The sequence below is a fragment of the Alternaria novae-zelandiae genome (genome assembly GCF_023758075.1).
Source record: "Alternaria novae-zelandiae strain BMP 2774 chromosome Unknown scaffold_2, whole genome shotgun sequence".
Taxonomy (NCBI): domain Eukaryota; kingdom Fungi; phylum Ascomycota; class Dothideomycetes; order Pleosporales; family Pleosporaceae; genus Alternaria; species Alternaria novae-zelandiae.
The window spans coordinates 122133-140552 of NW_026056962.1; the positions used below are offsets into that span (position 1 = coordinate 122133).

The following is an 18420-nucleotide window of genomic DNA, read 5'->3' on the forward strand; positions in this document are numbered from 1 at the left end:
ACAGGCAGTACTCGTGATCGAGACATAGCTATCGTGCCTTCACTGTTATGTCATGTCGTTGCTTTTTCCTGTTGTTCCGTAAGCAAGCCCAAATGCGTGCGAAAGAGACGTGTGCATTGCCAGGCAGCGCGTCGCCTGCTCGCGCACACAGCCCCAAACTGTCCGCACTGGGACTGCATGGGTGACGACGGGAGAACTATGGCGGCAGGAGCGGTGAAGGAAAACGTCACACGCGAGTGCATTGACCGATAGTTTGCGAGATGAATTGTATCGCGCGCGAGCGATGGACGGCACGCAAACCACACAAATTACAAGAGCACCGCTCGTGCGAGGACGGGACTGAGTCGGTGTGAGCAGGTCGTCGTCTACTCTGCAGCCTCAAGCCCCATGGAATCCAGACGCGCATGAACTCCAACCGCAAAATAGAATCCCAGAATGTCTCCCTCTGCTCACATTACGTAGCAAGTCGGCGCTTCACTCTTCCCACATGGGGTAGGCAGAGGAGCGGAGTGGTTTTGCCAGCGGAGGCCCGAAGCGGTTAGAACGCTCGCACGTGCCATTTCCCTTGGCAAGCCAACACTCGCAAGCGAGAACGATCGAAATTCCTCCCACTGTAAGAGCATCGACAACACCACATCGACGACGTACGACAAGCCGCCATCATGTGTGAGTATACCCGGAATCTGTCGACTCACATCAGTTGTTGCGACCCTGGCTTTCATTGCGCCGAGTGTGCCTCACCCAGCGCGTGGAGTGGGGTCGCAATAATTGATGTTCAGACACTCGTAATAGAGACATGCTGACAACTTTACAGCGCTCGTCTCCGGAGAGAAGTCTAAGTACGTTCAGACAAGAGTCTGCGATTCCCCGTTCAGCCCTCCGCTTCCTTCGCATCGAAACGCCTAGTCCCATAGAGACACACGACCTTGCAGCCGCCTTCCAGTCCGACAGCACTCAGAAGCCAATGGGAGGGAATAGAGTAGACAATCGTACGCATCAGGCGTTGCGGAAAGATGAAGGGAACTATCTGTGCAAGGGGAAGCTTTGTTGTGCTGTTCGGGCTGGAGTGGCCAATTGCGATGGCTGATGGTTTCCGGATTGCAGAGGTCTACGCACAGAGGCAGCGCACAAACGGAGGCATATTCGTACCACAAGAGCAGTGCTGACTTTACCAGCTTCCAATACATCATCCGTTTGTTGAACACGAACGTCGATGGCAAGCAGAAGGTCATGTACGCCTTGACCAAGATCACGGGTGTCGGTCGCCGATACTCCAACTTGGTCTGCAAGAAGGCCGATGTCGATCTGTCCAAGCGCGCTGGTGACCTCACCTCCGAAGAGCTTGAGCGTATCGTTACCATCATCCAGAACCCCCTCCAGTGTACGCCACGACCATCTCTCCAACAGGGATAATGACGCTGACACCCTGCAGACAAGATCCCCGCCTGGTTCCTCAACAGGCAGCGCGATATCGTCGATGGCAAGAACAGCCAGGTCCTCGCCAACGGTGTCGCCTCCAAGCTCCGTGACGATCTCGAGCGCTTGAAGAAGATCCGCGCTCACCGTGGTCTCCGTCACTACTGGGGCCTCCGTGTCCGTGGTCAGCACTCAAAGACCACCGGTCGTCGCGGCCGAACCGTCGGTGTCTCCAAGAAGAAGGGTTAAAGGTTTTCGCATGCGCTGGGCAGCTGGGGCTGGAACATGCCTTTACGAAATGGGTGGTGCACTTACGGTGTTTATCAAACGGCTTTCATTGGCTTTCACACTTACACTTCATGCGGCAATGCACGATATGAGGTGAGGTGATGCGGCACGGTTAGGGTTGGCCGAATACAGCCTGTACCAAAATCACACATTCAAATTTCGACTTGTTCCATCATGATGCGTATTCGCTTTCGACCGTCAAGGGTTCCGCATCAGTCATGTGAGGGAGCTTATTGTGTGGCGCCTAGAATAGGCTAGTGATTGGCGATGAGGACTAACATCGCTTTGCGCCCACACTCCGCTCACGAGGCACCACGTCACACAACGACCACGCTTCGGCGCACTAGAGTGTTCTGAGTGCTGGTTCTTGTACTGAGTGGACATTGTCATCGGCACGATCCGCTAACGGCGTCTAGGCTGGTCACACCTGCTTTCCCAAGGGCACATTGGACAAACCCACGAATCATAATCCCCATCGAAGCTGCGGCACCTGGCGAATCTTGGGTGCAAGACAGGCCTTCCTATCCTCCACACTCTCCCAATCAATTATCCCAGTCTGAAGCGACCTATTCTACTCGATTTATCAAGCGCCAAGCGTGGAGTGCGTTGTGTCCCACACATGCTGCAACATTTCAACCTCGCGATCGTCGGCATCTGCAGTGCCAGTGCGTCCTGCTCAATGGTACGCCTTCCCCGCTATTTACGCCTCTCTCACAGGACGTGACTCGGAAGGCCCGTAAAGTCTTCCCTACGGCGCCGAAGTCGTGGCATGGTTGCATATTTCACCTGCAGGGCCAGTGAAAGGGCCGCATGGCTGAGGTGAGTACTGTGGATATAACCCTTCCTGAAAGCGCGGACTTTCGCTAGGCCGTCGGAAGGTCTCTTCTTTGCGTTTCCTCTTTTTGTATTGAGTTTCTTGTCCGGTCGCAGTCAGCGCTCGATTATGACGACACTCATCCGGACTCCTTCGCCCAAGTTGCGCATACGATCGTTGTCCTTCGACTCGCCCTCTTCGCGTATCAGTGACACGCCCCTTGACGATGGACCTCTGTCAAAATCAACGGGCTCGCTCATTACACTCTCAAGCTACGATGCCATCAAAGCCGCCGCACAGGAAGCGTTACGCTCCGTCAGAATGCTACTACCCCTGAATACCAAAATGAGCGATGATTCAATGTTCTCCGACGCATCCAGCCCCGCCTCCTCAGCAGCAAGTTCTCCCAGCTCGGCTGAAGGCGGTATAGAACTGTCCACCCCACCACTGTCCTCGTCCCGTCGTCAACGCCCCCGTCCTCACCCTCTACAATTTGCACAACAGACGAGTCATGAGAATGCAGCCGTCGTGGGACCAACCTCACCGTTCCTCTACCAAGATACAAGTTACGCGATGTACTCGCCGTGGCTGGTTCGTGTAGTACTAGACATGCACGACGTCAGAGGACTGGACTGGATGGCGATTGCGGATCCAATTGAGCGGGTATGGGGCGTACAGACTAGTAGCGCTGATGTGCTCGGGATCTTGAGTGACAATGGGCGTGTGCTCAATCGGCGGTGGTGGGATTAAGCAAGCGACTGAAAACGTTGCTGCAGGGATGAAGACACGCACTGAGCGAACGCGACGTTATTTGAGATCATGGGGATTGTGTGGTGGGGATGCGAGCGCTTTCATTAACTCTCCGTCTTTTCTTTCGCTATTTCCTACTTGTTGGGTACCGGCGCTCCGTTCTTGACGCATGTTTCAGGTACGGCATTTGCATGGTAACGATTACGACTTACGACTCTTACTCACGAGCGCGCTGCGAAAATGAGTGCGCCGTTCAAACGATAACGAGGAAGCACAAAGGCCAAATTTACGACGACATATTAACGAGCATACGATTAGTATACATGGAATGTAAAACTACAATCATGGAGTGAAACTCTTCCGCATGTTCGCAATGAGTTCTTCTTGGTGATACAAAAGGTGTTAAAACTAAATCTTACCAAGTATCCGGTCGGTATACTGTGAAGGAATCTAATTAACCTGCTCAGGTTCATGAGGCCCGGTACCCGGGCTTGACTGCCCCACGCAAATTTGCATGCGGGAGGATGCAAGATCATGCAGCTCTCGAACAGCTGTCCCACAGCGAGTGGCTCAGCGACGATGCATCGGGACCATTGCAGATAGCAGTTTGAAGAGGGGAAGTTTGGGAAGACATGACGACACAGCGAATGAGAAGCGAAGTCGTGGTGCGTCTTGTGAGGCTTACGATTTGCATGGAATAGGTACAGGGATAACAGTCGTATGCATTGGAAACCACAAGCCGCTACCCATGAACTTGCTCTACTACATATCATAGTGCAGTGCCTACGGCGAGATCTATGATGATTTGCATTCGTCTCTGACTCTGACGCTCCGGCGGATGGAAGCGTATAGCGCATTTCCCCTGGTGGTGTAGTCCGAAGCGGCATTTCGTGGACTTGGAAAGACGTGCAGGAGGACTGCAGTCGCCCTGTTCCTTGCAGTCCATAGAACTGAGTGCTTACCCCTCGCGGGTGTATGGAAACACCTTTTGCACAGGCGTTCCTGTCGTTATACAACAGCACGTGAGGACGAGCATGCTGCGCGACGCGTGCTGGCAAGACGTGTCACTACTCAGTCGTCGGCACCAACAGCCATCTCGAGAACCTCGACATTGCCCCTTCCTTTTGTTTGGCCCTCAATCAACTCGTTCAAACCCTTGAAGGCTCCAGGCTCAACGAGACCCACTGCCTCCCACTCGGCGCCTATTGTGTCTTGGCTCTCGATCTTCTCCATGAAGGCCAATATCGCATCCTTGACAGTACCGGTAGTTCCCTTCTCTTCAGTGCCCGCTGGCGCCTTGGGCGCAGTCTTTATGGATTGCTTGAGGACGGACGTCGGACAGGTGACGCGCAGTTTCATCTGCATGCGGGCGACAGGTATCGGCTGGTGGGCGATGAGGGCCTTCATGGCGAATAGCGCCTGCGACTTGGCTGACTTGTTCGTAACGATGCCGGTCCACTTGGGCAGTTCCTTCGCTTTGCCTTTGTCCTCACCATCTTCCTTGCTCTCGCCCTTGTCTCCTTGTTGCGTCGCTGCTGCCGAGCTCAGCTGATCCAGCGCCTTCTCGATCATACCTGTGGTGTACACGCGCTTTGTCTTGGGGTCCACGAGTTTTCCCGCCACAATATCGATGACTTCATTCTTGGTCCTCTCCAACTCGGCGTTGCGCTCCTTCTCGCCTACTTGTAGCTCTCCGTGGTCTAATATGTCGGTGATGATGTCTTCGAGCGACTTCTTGGGGAATGCTTTTTCGAGATCGGCTTTGGGCGCGACTTGGCCTTTGGATACGTTGAGGAAGACGTTCTCGATCTGCAGGACGTTGGAGATATCCTTCTCGATCTTGTTGCGCCATTCGAGGACCTTGTTCTTGTAGCATGCGATTTCGAAGCGCTTCTTGCCTGCGGGTCGTTAGTGGACAGAGACATAGACATGGGTGGGGTTTGCGCACCCTTCTTCATGCGCACCAGCGAGACGTTGGTGAGTCTGATCTGGTTTGACGGCTGGAACACTCCGACAGGCATTTTGGCGGATTATGGGGGTCGATATGGGTATAGTGTTGACTGAAGTGCAGGTGTTTGGCGCAAGTTGCAAAAGTTGCATTCCATTTTGGTGGGGTCTGCCGCCGATGACATGCGCAGGTTCACTCACTGCGATCCCACATGCGCTAAACCCAATGCAGACCACATGCATGCAGGTCCGGCTCTAGCTTCCCGGTCCGCAGAGAGAGCTCGGCAGCAGCATCTCGCCACGGCTTCCATCTCAAGGTGCCTGGAATGAGGCGACTGGCGTAATGATGTCTATGATCCAAGTCCCCGGCCGTCTGGTGTCCTGCCACAGGCGCCGATCAACGCTATCGTGAAACGCTAAGCCGGGCATGTGATGCTGGCCCCGGGGAGCTTGGACTCCAGCCACGCTGATAAGCTGTCGGGATGCGTCATGCTCCGTTGCCTGGACAAGCCGCGCCTCCTCCACACGAGCTATCCATAGCTCGACTTAACTCCACCCATCCCATCTCTCTTCCATCCATCCTTCCTCCCCCATCACCCATCGCCTGCTTCTTCATTAAAACGTAGAGGCACGCTTCTTATCTACTTGATTTACCGCTAGAGCTCCGGAAGCTCAGCACCGCCATCATGAAGGTCGCTGCCTCGGCGCTCCTCGTTGGAGCTGCTTCGGCCGCTGTTGGAACCCAGCAGCAACAGGTCCTGAAGTTCCCCGACTCGTTCAGCGAGCTCAAGGAGTCCTCATGGACCAAGCCTCTCCAAAACCTTGAGGAGAGCCTCAAGTCGCTCACCGGCGAGGCTCGCGCCGTCTGGGACGAGGTCGCCATGATGTTCCCTGAGAGCTTTGAGAAGGCCGCTTTCTTCTCCGAGCCCAAGCCGCACACGCGCAAGGCCGATAGTGAGTGGGACCACATTGTCAAGGGCGCCGACATCCAGAGCGTCTGGGTCGAGAACGAGAACGGCGAGAAGGAACGCGAGATCGACGGCAAGCTCGAGCAGTACAGCCTGAGGGCCAAGAAGGTCGACCCCAGCGTCCTCGGCGTCGACAAGGTCAAGCAGTACTCCGGCTACCTTGATGACGACGAGGAGGACAAGCACCTCTTCTACTGTGAGTACCTGCATGACCACCACAAACCCACCTGTATCTAACGTATTCTAGGGTTCTTCGAGTCGCGCAACGACCCCAAGAACGACCCCGTAGTGCTCTGGCTCAATGGCGGACCTGGCTGCTCCTCGCTGACTGGTCTGTTCATGGAGCTCGGCCCTGCTTCCATCACCAAGGACCAGAAGGTCAAGCACAACCCCTACTCGTGGAACGCCAACGCCTCCGTCATCTTCCTTGACCAGCCCGTCAACGTTGGATACTCGTACTCGAGCGGCTCAGTTAGCAACACTGTCGCTGCAGGCAAGGACATCTACGCCCTGCTCACCCTCTTCTTCAAGCAGTTCCCCGAGTACTCTCACCAGAGCTTCCACATCTCCGGAGAGTCGTACGCCGGTCACTACATCCCCGTCTTCGCCTCTGAAATCCTGTCCCACAAGAACCGCAACATCAACCTCCAGTCCGTCCTCATCGGTAACGGTCTGACCGATGGCCTTACTCAGTACGAGTACTACCGCCCCATGGCCTGCGGTGAGGGTGGCTGGCCCGCTGTCCTTGATGAGTCTCAGTGCCAGTCCATGGACAACGCCTACCCCCGTTGCGCCAGCCTCATTGAGAACTGCTACAACTCCGAGTCCGTCTGGTCCTGCGTGCCTGCCTCGATCTACTGTAACAACGCTATGATCGGTCCTTACCAACGCACCGGTCAGAACGTCTACGATGTCCGCAAGCCTTGCGGCAGCAACTCTCTCTGCTACGACGAGCTTGACTGGATACAGGGCTACCTCAACAAGAAGGAGGTCATGAAGGCCGTCGGCGCTGAGGTCTCCAACTACGAGTCTTGCAACTTCGACATCAACCGCAACTTCCTCCTCCAGGGTGACTGGATGAAGCCCTTCCACCGCGTCGTTCCCGGAATCCTCGAGAAGATTCCCGTCCTCATCTACGCTGGTGACGCCGACTACATCTGCAACTGGCTAGGTAACAAGGCTTGGACTGAGGCGCTTGAGTGGCCCGGTGCCAAGGGCTTCAAGAAGGCCGAGATGGAGGACTTCAAGATCGACGGCGACGGCAAGACTGTTGGCCAGGTCAAGTCCAGCGGCAACTTCACCTTCATGAAGCTCCACGCTGGTGGCCACATGGTTCCTTACGACCAGCCTGAGGCGTCGCTTGAGATGCTCAACAGGTGGTTGTCTGGTGACTTCTGGGAGTCGTAGATACTTTCCATGTAGATTAGCTTGGTTGAGATTGTCATGTAGGAAACCTATTCGCAATGATTGGAAGGATTCCCGTTCGTTGCTTGTATCATACGGGCTTTATTTGCTTCGTGTTATCAGGAACCAATACAAATAAATGATCACGTCCAACTATCATCCGCCATACTCACTTCATCAGTGTCTGTTTTATATAAGTCCAACATTTTCACGTGCCCATTGCCGCTACCCACGATTATATTCAACTTCGTCAACTGTGGCTTTTCAATATTGCATGTGATAGTAGCACTGGTGGCATGTTTAGGAGTGAAAGTAGAAAAGATATTGGTACGCGATGAAATTTTCGGTTCACTTGTTCCGCTCTGACGTAATTCCCAGGTACCCTTCACATGCGTCTCTATCGATGTCATGTTCAAACCTTTCACTTGGTAAGGGCAGCAGTATTTGCAGGGGTCTGAGAATCGCCATTACCAAGGCACTCATCACTCACCTTCTCCACGCTTCGAGCAGTCGTAGTTGTCTACGTCCAATTAATACTTCACTCTTCCCCCAATGCGCATAAAAATATACTTCCTTAATACCATAGCACTCACCTGAATACATCAACCTACAAGGATTCTTCTCAACTCACATTCGCCACCAACCTTACTACCGAAAGACTAAATTTTCAAAGCCTACCACCAACATGACAACAAAACGCAAAGCCACCGACTCGCAGAATGACGGTCTTGCCTCGACACCAAAGCGTCCGAGAGTAGCAGCGACAAAGGAGCCGCGAAGACAACCTCCCAACGTCGCCGGTAATGGGGATGCTAAAACCACGAGTGCTCCTTCTCTCCTAAAAACACGGCCCTGGCTCACGCGTGCTCAACCGATATCCGAACAAGATCTCTTTATCCTGCACTGTCGCGACAATCTGGTTCCCGGCGCGACTGGGCCAAAAGACTGGCATGTCCTGGCCGAAGAGTTTAACGCACGATTCGACCACGAGTTGAAGAAGCCACTAGCCTATAACACGTTGAGTAAGCGATGTGGAGCCGCGAGGAAGTTGTTTTTGAAGAACAACCCGGAATATGTCGGGGTGTGCGTTTACCCAGTTCCTCAAGTAGAAACTGGGGCAGAGGAAAACTCCGGAGGCTCAGACCCAGTCGACTCTGAAGGACATGACGATGAAAGTGATAAAGAGGAGGAGGATGCGCATGCCATGCCAAGCGGCAAGACTGCGGAACCGCAAGGAGGATCTGCCACTCAACATCTGGAAACCCACGTCGCGACACTGCCAGCCCACAAACTCCCGACGCCTGTATCATCCAGCCCGCCGGCCCGTCACGAACATTCCTCTACTCCCCAGATCACCAATTTCACGCCAGGTTTCTTCAACCCCTCTACCGTGGACGAAAGTTACATACTGCCTAATACCCGCGCGAAATTCCACCTCCAGCAGCGCACAGACGAAAGAGTCACATTTCGCTTCTCCGATCCAGACGAAGGGAGTCCAGCAACTGAGGATGCACAATACGTCGATGCAAACACTCTGATTTCCATTTCTCCGTTCTACGCTCGAACAGCAGCAGGAGATCCCAGAAATACCGTCATCACCGTACCAGATTACATCACTATACGAACAGTGAACATCTTCATCCAGCTCATCTCGCCGGAACGCGCAAATGAGCTGCCCACACACTACCTCTGGCCAGCGAAGAAACCTGTTCCAGGCGTGTACGATCGCTATGGGGCGATACTTGTGGAGAAGATCATCTGGAGTATAGACGCCCTTCTTGATCTTTTGCTCTTCGCGCAGTGGATGGAAGTGTACTGGGTCGTCGATATGGTGGTTGATCGACTGCACTTCCTGTTTGCCGAAGAAGCTAGATATGAAGACATCTTTGCAGACATGGTTAAGCCTGTCGATGGCTACGTCAATATTGGTTGTCGGCAAGTGTTCGTCGGAGGTAAACTGCCACCCGTGGACAACACGCTGGCTCGCGTGACAGCCAAGGACTTCGAGAGAGACTTCATGGTGCTATTAGCCGAGATGTCAGCAAGTACGCCTGTATGGAGATTTCTCACAGACTTGCTCTACGCATTAGGCGAGGAGGTGAAAAGCGCTGAATGGTTTCCGGCCTTGTCAAAAGACGTACAGCGAATATTGTCTAAACCGGAAGAAAACTATCTTGACGCAACAACTGCGCGAGACGAGTTTTGCGCGCGATATCACCATCATGCAGCAGGCTCGGAAACTTGCTACACCGCCCACCGCGTCCATTCGGCTACCCATAACATCGATGCTCTATATGCTTCATCGTCCCCAAAAGCGCTGATCCGTCTTTCCGAAGGACTTGACTCAACAAGCAGTCTGACTAGCATCATGTACTCCAGCACCGGCAATGCCAGTAAGCTGAAGCATGACAACTCGACACAATCGATGCTAGACACAGAGAAGATGGTATTGGACATGGAAGGTCGTCTATACGAGGCGAAGATGGCGATGCAGAAGGCGCGAGTCGCTGGTGAAGATGAGAAGAAGGCTGCCACGGAGGAAGCGAACAGGATCGCGCGGTCGATGTACAGTCACCAGCCGTCCACGTAGGGGCAGTGAAAGTCTTTTTGATGAATGTATCCCAACTGTTCATTCTCATGCATTCTGCTATAGATTGTTATGCTTATTTCCAAAGCTTCTGAAGATGAGCGTTTTCGCAGAGAGCGGTAGATACATCAATCTGATTAATGGGCACTGCAAATTTGACTACTAAAGCAGTGATAACATGTGCATGTATGCCGGAGAGCGCGACATGTACACTATTTGCTAATGAGAGGCTTACAGCTTCTCGACCTCAAGAACGTTGCCTTGCGCGTCGGTGGCGAGCCTCTTCTTAATAAGAGAAGCGTTCCTCGGGTTGGGCGCGTTGAAGATGTCATCAATCTCCTCGAGCGTGCGGTTCTTGGTCTCCGGAATGAAGAGCCAGACTACGAAAGCCTGGACCGGGCACCAGCAGGCGAAGACGATGTACAGCTTCCAGCCAATCTTCTCCAGAGCAATAGGATAGGCGAATTGGTTGATCAACATGGCTGTGGTAAGGGCCAAGTTGGAAAAGGCCATACCCTTGGCGCGCATCTCGAATGAGAGCACCTCCACGGGGTAGAGGGCCTGGAGCGGAGTAATACCGAAGGCAAAGACGGCGTTGAAGAGGAAGACCAATGCTACGAAGGCATTACCGGCAGGGATGCTTCCGGTCTTGTTCTGGTAAGAAACAGCGCCGATGGCTCCGGCCCAAATTACTGTCACGGTCGAAAAAGTACCGATCAGCATGGGTCGTCGACCCAGTTTATCGACGCAGAGAGCTCCCACGACAGCCTAGGCGCCAGCAATCAGTAATCGTACATGTAGCTTTTCTGTGAACAGACTTACGAATGCAAGCTGCATACAGCTCTTTCCCAAGTTGATGTTCATCTTCTTGATCTCGTCCGTGACGCCTGCAGATTCGAGAACACCAGAGATGAAGTAGTCGACAGCACTGTTTGACACACGATTAGTGTCTTCGTTTCTTGTACTAGTCGAGCAGACTTACCCATTGCCTGCCCATTGACCGAAGATCGCGACTATGCAATTGCAAGCGAGGCGGTAGCGCGCAGGACGAGTCTTGAAGAGAGAGCCGTAGTCCCACCAGCGCTTGTCTCCTCCGTCCATGTTGAGGTATTCCTCGTATTCGCGAATCTGCATGGAAACCCAGATGCTGTCCTCATTGCCGCAACCATGGTACTTGGCGAGAGTCTTCTTAGCCTGGGTATGTTTGCCGCGGGTGTACAGCCAGCGAGGGCTCTCTGGAAGAAGAAGAGGTAAAATAACGAGTAAGGCTGGGAAGAGCATCTGAAGCCAGACGGGAATCCTCCAAGATTGGTTGCCCGCGAGATTGGCGGACCCACGTGTGACACCAGCAGCGAGAAGTGATCCGACGAACCAGAAAGTATTGTAAAGACCAGTGATGATACCACGGTGAGCTGGATGCGCAGTCTCGATGACATGAAGCGGACCAGCGGTTGTCATGATTGGGACTGCGAAGCCGAGGAGGAAACGACCACCCATGACTAAGGAGGAACGCGAAATCAGCATAAATCTCATCGAGACGTCGTACGTGGGCGTTGCTTACATTGGCCGACAGGGTTGGACGCAGGAGCAGTTGACTGGATGATGACACCAGTGCAGCCAAGAACTCCGCCAATCATCATACCAATGCGACGACCCCAAGTGTCGCAGGCGGGGCCGATAAAGGGAAGGGCAACAACACCACCAATCTGGTACATGGAGGTGACGATACCAGCCCAGGCTCCAGTACTCTCGACGTTGTAGTACTCCTTGAAGGTGTTGTTGGTGAGGAGCGAGTTGAACATGGATCCGTCGAACCCGTTGCATGTCGAGCAAAAGAATCCCACAAATGCACAGACGTAGAGCAGCATAGCAGAGCTGGAGAAACGTTGAACAGGCTCCTTCAGCTTGGCTTCTGCTATGGCTTCAGAGCCAGAGATGATGGCGATGTCAGCCACAGCACCTTTGTGGTCCTGGTAGGTGTAAGTACAGTCAACGGCTCGTAGTTTGAACATGATACTTACGCCATTCTCTGAGGTCGTCGTAGCATAAGACTCTTTGATGTCCGACATTGCTTTGGTGGAGACACTCCAGATGAGCTGTGTGGAATACGTCTGGGAAACGGGTGGACTATTAAACAAAATCGGATATGCACAAGGGAAGGACCTCAAAGACCAGACTGCCGGGCTATGGCCCGCAATGTCCGGCTAATGCTGCATCCCAGCGGCGTGCTGTCGGACTCGCAGTTCTGGAAATATGTTCCCGAGCTAAATGGACACGGAAGGCTCTGGCCCGCATCCTAATTGGGAAGCGGCTCCAGCATCTCGAACAAGCCTCAACCGTCCCGTTCAAGCGCATGCGCCACATACTTGGGAGAAGTGTAGTATCGAGAGGCATAACTATCGGAATCGTGGACCGTGGGCAATCGTGTTGGCTGCTGCACGACAGCTGCCACTAGGCCAAGACGATCCCAGTACGCCGACAAGGTCCCTGATAGCGAAACAGTAGAACGCGGGGAATCTCCTGGTGTTCACAAACCCGGGACATATCCTTGTCATATGAAGGTATCCCATTTCGCCAGTCTCGACAGGGCTACTCCAACTTGCAACAGTATGGGGGACAGATCGCCTATCCCCGCGTATGCTTTTGGTCTAGAAAATAGAAGGGCAATCCTTCAAATTCAGCAGACAATGGCCAACACTAGCTGGAATGTAGATCGCCCGTGCCAACGGCGGCGCTGGGCGAGCTCAGCACAAAGCTATCAGCAGGATCATGCTGGATGAGGCATTGAAGGCTGACGCAGGAGGTGACCCCAGGTGATAGAAAGGCTTGTCTTGATAGTAGCGGTTTTATCCGCGAATGAGCTCCGATGTCGAGGATTGGCGCGAGCGCAAGCGCATGGCACAGCACATGGCCTAGGGCGGTTGCTGACGCATGATTCTGCATGACAGTCGGCTGGAAGCGCCTCGTTGCATGCCGGGGGTCTCAAGCAAAATTCGATTAGATGAGAGCTAGGTGTATGCACATTGGCGCGTTATGGACGAGTAATGGGGTAAGGATGTCGTGGTGCAACGGAGGAGCCCCCATCACTCGGTTGCCCAGCCGTAAGCGACGGCGCTACTGTGGCGTTCCCGAGGTTACGACCAATGCGGACAGGCGCTACGGAGAGCCTGTCTCCGTGCCAGCTTCGGTCAGGTCAACAACACCTTAAACCAACGGTTTCACGAAAGCTCTACTACGGTAAGAGGCATACGCTCTGTGTGTGGAGAGGCTAACAATATGAGCTCCGGGACTACTTTGGTTAGCATGCCAGCAGAAGAAGAAGAGTCCACGGGTACGTTACGAAGGCTTGGCTATTCTAGCTTGAGTTGCAGTCTGCCTTGAGATGAATTTCAACTGCTGGGTTAGGGTGCGGCATGTGGCGTGCGGTGGGTGAGTATTGATCCTACCTAGGTACAAAAAGGGGAGGTCTAATCATCAGATTGTGGCCATCGGTAATGCGGGCCGTTTCTATCCTCGTCGATTGCTAATACTAATCACAGCGCTTGACGTTTGTCTTTAGATCCTTAAAAAATCTTTGGACTTTGCTCCGAACACATCTTGTTCAGGTCACCGGGCGAATTTCTGAGTCAAGCCTAAAAACACTGCGTCAAAATGGACATGTTTAGCGCGACGAAAAACGAGATGACGCATTAGATCCGGTATCATCGAGGACTGGAATCAAGCGTTATAGGACTACAACAAGGCGTTTAAGACTAACAATTGATGGTAACATATCTAGGGTGCATCGAACTACATCGACTATTCCAAGATTGTGTATCGACCTGTGAATAGGTCGGATCGTCCTTAGCGGTCTCGTCCTGTATTCAATCCTAACCCATCAGGTTTAGAGAGGTATCGTCGTTGTGGCGACATGCCGGCCCAGAAGGCTCGTCAAACTCAATCAGATACCTCTGCTCCTCTGCTTTGGATTGCAGCAATCAATTCCGCATTGCAGACGCCCATGTTAACAAGTTCAGGAGCTATCCCCGCTCTATGGGCGATACCAACCCAAAATCCGCGGGCTGGATCCTCATAGCGAGTGATTTCGAAGAGCAAGTTCATGTTCTCGACACTTAAATCCATCTCGGCGTTCTTTTCCGCAAGAGTGCGCCACCGCGCCAATATCAGCCCGCACATATGGTCATCTTGAAGCTGTGCAGCCAAGCAGTACAGGTCCATTAGTGAGCCGTTTCCGCGATGGAAACCTGCCGGCGCTTTTGTCAAACATCCGGCGGAGCTGCATTGCACGTACCACTGAACGACCTCTATAGATGAGCATTCAACCTGTACTGTCGTTTCGCTGTCGGCAGCCATTAATTGCTGAAGCACCACGGAGCTGCTACCAAGGTCTTCGAGGTCGCCGATGACAACTTCAGATGGTGAGTCATGTGCGTCATGTACCTCTAGTACAACCTTTTCGACGTGTGCCGACATTAGGTCGTCTATGTAGTTATGTACGTCTGCTCGATTTCGAATGGCATCTGGAGGCATCCATCCGGCGATGCGTTCATTGGAGATGGAAACTTCGCCCTTGTCCACACGCATCTGCGGTCTGTCAGCATGAGAGACCTCAGTAGGACCACGAACCTTTTGGTTGCTGGTGTAGGCTTGCACGCAAGGAGCTTGAGCGTGTAGGGCGGCAACCTTCGAGCGCCGAATGGCTTGTGTCTTTGGTTTCTTTGCGTACATTATTTTGAGGGGATAACCTGGATGTTTGGCTAACCAAGCAGGTCGGTGTTGTCGTGCGCGCTTCTCCATCGCCGCTGGACCCACAGACATATCGTACTTTTTGTTGTATGCTTCGGCGACTCCCGGCCACGGCAGCGGGCCGTATGTTTCTGACGACTCGCCATAGGCATCTGGCTTGTTATTGTCGCGTTTTATGATGATGAACCCGACCTGCTCTTCGGCATGGCGTTGCTTCCCCTCTCTTTCCATGGTAAGCATGGCGCGCTGAGTGACACGGTGAGCATTCTTCAGCGTAACTAATGTTGTCTCATCCGCTTGATCCTGTTCCGACTCTTTTTGACCCGGCTGATACTCATCTTCGCTGTCATCTGTCTCGCCTGTGACAATTGAGTCGGACGAATGATGAACTGTTCCGGGACCTGCAGTGGCCTTCAACATCTCCAGAGCACGCAACAAAGCGCTTTCGGAAGTAGCAACAGCATCAAGAACCATAGTTGAGCAAAGCTGGGGTGATCTCAAGATAGAAGAGATCTACAACGCTAAATGTACCTGCCTGGTGTAGACATTCACTAGACGGTATGTATTCACACGCGTGAGTTTCGGGGTGCATTGTCGACGTACCTAGCTACTACTCAGCGGGACGGGATGACTAGTTACAACCTCGATACCCATAGCACGTCCCATCTAGATGATTCTAGTTGAGACATGCTCTTGCGATGTTCGCAAGGTGTTGAGCTTGCATCTTCCAAAAGCATAATTTCACATGCTGTAGGTGCACAATGCTTACGGTCATAGTTTTGGGGATGAGAGAAGGCCAAGGCCGGTTTCATTGATCTCCAAAAGGGCAAAAAGTGATACTGATACTTGTTGTAGTTGTGCGCACGCTGATAAATAGAGTGGGATACATGAACTGACTACGAAATCGCCAAAAATTCACTAGGTGACGTTAAAAAAGCGTCTCTAGAGCCTTAGCCCATGGAAAAACGCTTTCCTATCCCCTTCTTCTTACTAGACCCACCAAATTTCGCCCTCATAGCCACCCAACTGCCTGGCTCTTTCTTCAGACGAGTCAAAAACATTGCTACGTCAGCTTTGATGGAATTGAAGCTTAGCATCATCTCGTTCGCGCTTTTCGAAATACCATTGAGATGTGTACGAGCTCGCTCTCCAGCAAGACCATGGTCCTCGCACATCGTCCGATGCACCTGCTCGTAGACATACAAGTCCTGGCTGGCTCCTTCCATGAGCGGATCTAGCTCAAGGGGCAAACTTGAAGTGCTGGAGTGGGCTGGATCGGAAAGCGACCGGAAAAGAATTTGGTAGATGTTCAATATCCTGAATGCGCGAGAGAAGAACCGATCTAAAGGTGCTGCCTCACTAACGATGGCGTTATACAGCGTCTCTGTTTTCTGTACCAGAGCAGCCTTATCGTTAAGAGAGGCGGAAGCAGATAAAACCTCAGACTCTAAGTCGTGAATGAGCGTAGTGAACGTTTCGCTAAATTGCTCGCTTTCATTCTCGACTTCAGACGTATGAGACAGTATCTTTGCAAATTTAGCTTCGTTGGCTGCTATGATCGCTGCGTCGTGTGCGCGAAGGTTGGTGAAAGTTTCAGCTGCCCGTTCGTTCTCGGCCTGTAGTTGCACAATGGTGAACTGAAGTTGTTCTAGCTCTTTTTGCAAACGGTCAGCTCTGGCGATAATTTCATCGGAGGCAGCTTGGTCCGTGACAGCGAGAGCAAGCTCGCGCTCGTAACGTTGTGCACGCCGTTGCGAATCTTCAGCAAGCTCACGGTAGTATTCGATCTGCCGGTGCGCCTGTTGGAGATCGACTTTGAGCGCCTTGAACTCTGCTGGTTGGTCGTCAATCTCTGCTTCCTTTTCCTTGATTTTCGCTCGCAATGTATTGTTATGAGTTTGCAGGTCTTGCTCACGATCTTGAATCTCCCTAATGTACTCTCGCGCTGCTTTGAGTTCGCTCAACTCCTTGAAGTGATCGCGTAAGACGTCTGGGATGGCGTCCTCTATCTGATAGCCTTTCGTTTTGACATTGGCTACAATATCGGACAACTGCTTCCTCATATCCCCGAGAGTAGCCATGAATGCGGTGGCGATGTTGCGTTGCTTCTCGACGGTTGTTGGGATTTTAAACTTGAGCCCGTGGAATGTACCGTCAGGAGTCTAAGAACGAGATTGATGTCGAACATGGTGTTGACATGGTTTCCCGACAGCGTGCATTCTAGGTGTGATGACGTCGATGGCGACGGTAAACCGCATCGTGCCCTTACAATGAAATGATCTGAGCAGTCGGGAATTCGTGACCGAAAAGGGTACTATGTGAGTACCACAGGCATAATTGGCTAGAATATGCCCGCATATCTTTAAGCTATAATGCGCAAGTGGCCGCAAGCTTTGCGCACTATGTGTATCGAGCAGGGAGGTATGACAGCATCCCTCTTAACCGGACAGGTAGTGAGTCGGAATGAATCTAGTATGGCCACTTTCAACCCGCTTTTCCAGACGAGTAGCCGTTTGGTCGAACTTATCGAGCTCGTTCCTAATTGGATCGCACCTTGCTTTATCAGTGGTAGAGACGAGGAGGCCATACTTTACTGGATCTTTCGGTGGGTAGGTCTGCCAGTACGATTGCCTGTTGCTGCCGATGACGGGCTTGGAAGAACGCCGCCAGGTTCGCGACACGTTCCATGCAGAGACTTGTACTTCGGGTCCCGCAAAACGAGAGACGACGTCGAGCAGCTCTGATATTTGGAACACTTGATGTCCCCGGTGAGCACACTGTCAAGATTTTGTTGTTTCTGATGGTGTCGGTATGGTGCGCCGCGCTGGTCAATGATGCATACCGTCAAGAGCTCCTGCATTACGCGAAAAGGACGCGTCGGAATCGGAACGCGTCGCATGCATCGGAACAGGTATGCGCAAGAACGAACGAGATTTGGATCCAAGGCAGCCGTGTGGCAAGCTAAGTCTTTAACATCGGTTTTCAGGCGACGTCATTTTTAGTTGCGCTGTGAGCGTGTAGCCCATAGCTTCCAGCGACATTGTTTTGCTGATGACAATGGTGACTTTGCGTGTGACGTCACATGCGACGCCCCTGAACGCCGGCTTTGTCTGCCTACCCCACTGCCATTCGGGCACCTTTCCAAGGCTCAAACCTCAATCCTTTTGAACCGGACTTGATGGCGACTACTCGGCGCGACGCGTTCCAGGACAAGAACGACAGTACTGTATTGTGAAGCAAAGGAGACGGCTTGTGGCGTCCGATCAAGGCTGCGCCCTCTGGACAAGCTGACCGGTCGCGCGACATGCACTAATTAAATGGTTATGCGCAGTTGCGATACGCCGCTGCGCGCTGCGGGACTGCGCGCTCAAACGTATGAAATGATGACCAGGCATCACTCCAGAGTCTCCTCGCGGGTGTGGTGTCTTTTTGTCTTCTCTGTCTGCATTCTGCGCGTGTAGGATCGCTACTCACATCACAAACTGCTTTCAACCTGCATC

The 18420-nt window shown here is 52.8% G+C and overlaps 7 protein-coding genes across 7 annotated transcripts; 3 read left to right on the plus strand and 4 right to left on the minus strand.

The window, feature by feature from the left end:
• Positions 1-662: 662 nt before the first annotated feature.
• On the plus strand, positions 663-1665 carry RPS18 (ribosomal 40S subunit protein S18B; the record flags this gene model as incomplete). The annotated part of the gene is made up of 4 exons (XM_049394771.1): positions 663-666; positions 815-839; positions 1176-1381; positions 1433-1665. 4 exons carry the CDS (start codon positions 663-665, stop codon positions 1663-1665), a joined length of 468 nt encoding a protein of 155 aa, XP_049258635.1.
• A 2674-nt stretch (positions 1666-4339) lies between these two features.
• On the minus strand, positions 4340-5289 carry J4E88_001100 (uncharacterized protein; the record flags this gene model as incomplete). Its single annotated transcript, XM_049394772.1, has 2 exons — positions 4340-5166; positions 5217-5289. The coding sequence occupies 2 exons, from the start codon at positions 5287-5289 to the stop codon at positions 4340-4342; spliced, it is 900 nt and encodes a 299-aa protein (XP_049258636.1).
• Positions 5290-5901: 612 nt separating this feature from the next.
• Positions 5902-7590, plus strand: J4E88_001101 (uncharacterized protein; the record flags this gene model as incomplete). The annotated part of the gene is made up of 2 exons (XM_049394773.1): positions 5902-6379; positions 6431-7590. 2 exons carry the CDS (start codon positions 5902-5904, stop codon positions 7588-7590), a joined length of 1638 nt encoding a protein of 545 aa, XP_049258637.1.
• A 682-nt stretch (positions 7591-8272) lies between these two features.
• J4E88_001102 (uncharacterized protein) lies at positions 8273-10177 on the plus strand (the record flags this gene model as incomplete). Its single annotated transcript, XM_049394774.1, has 1 exon — positions 8273-10177. The coding sequence occupies one exon, from the start codon at positions 8273-8275 to the stop codon at positions 10175-10177; it is 1905 nt and encodes a 634-aa protein (XP_049258638.1).
• Positions 10178-10405: 228 nt separating this feature from the next.
• J4E88_001103 (uncharacterized protein) lies at positions 10406-12243 on the minus strand (the record flags this gene model as incomplete). The annotated part of the gene is made up of 5 exons (XM_049394775.1): positions 10406-10942; positions 10997-11102; positions 11157-11673; positions 11736-12144; positions 12196-12243. 5 exons carry the CDS (start codon positions 12241-12243, stop codon positions 10406-10408), a joined length of 1617 nt encoding a protein of 538 aa, XP_049258639.1.
• A 1867-nt stretch (positions 12244-14110) lies between these two features.
• Positions 14111-15394, minus strand: J4E88_001104 (uncharacterized protein; the record flags this gene model as incomplete). Its single annotated transcript, XM_049394776.1, has 1 exon — positions 14111-15394. One exon carries the CDS (start codon positions 15392-15394, stop codon positions 14111-14113), a length of 1284 nt encoding a protein of 427 aa, XP_049258640.1.
• Positions 15395-15870: 476 nt separating this feature from the next.
• On the minus strand, positions 15871-17001 carry J4E88_001105 (uncharacterized protein; the record flags this gene model as incomplete). Its single annotated transcript, XM_049394777.1, has 1 exon — positions 15871-17001. One exon carries the CDS (start codon positions 16999-17001, stop codon positions 15871-15873), a length of 1131 nt encoding a protein of 376 aa, XP_049258641.1.
• Positions 17002-18420: the final 1419 nt, after the last annotated feature.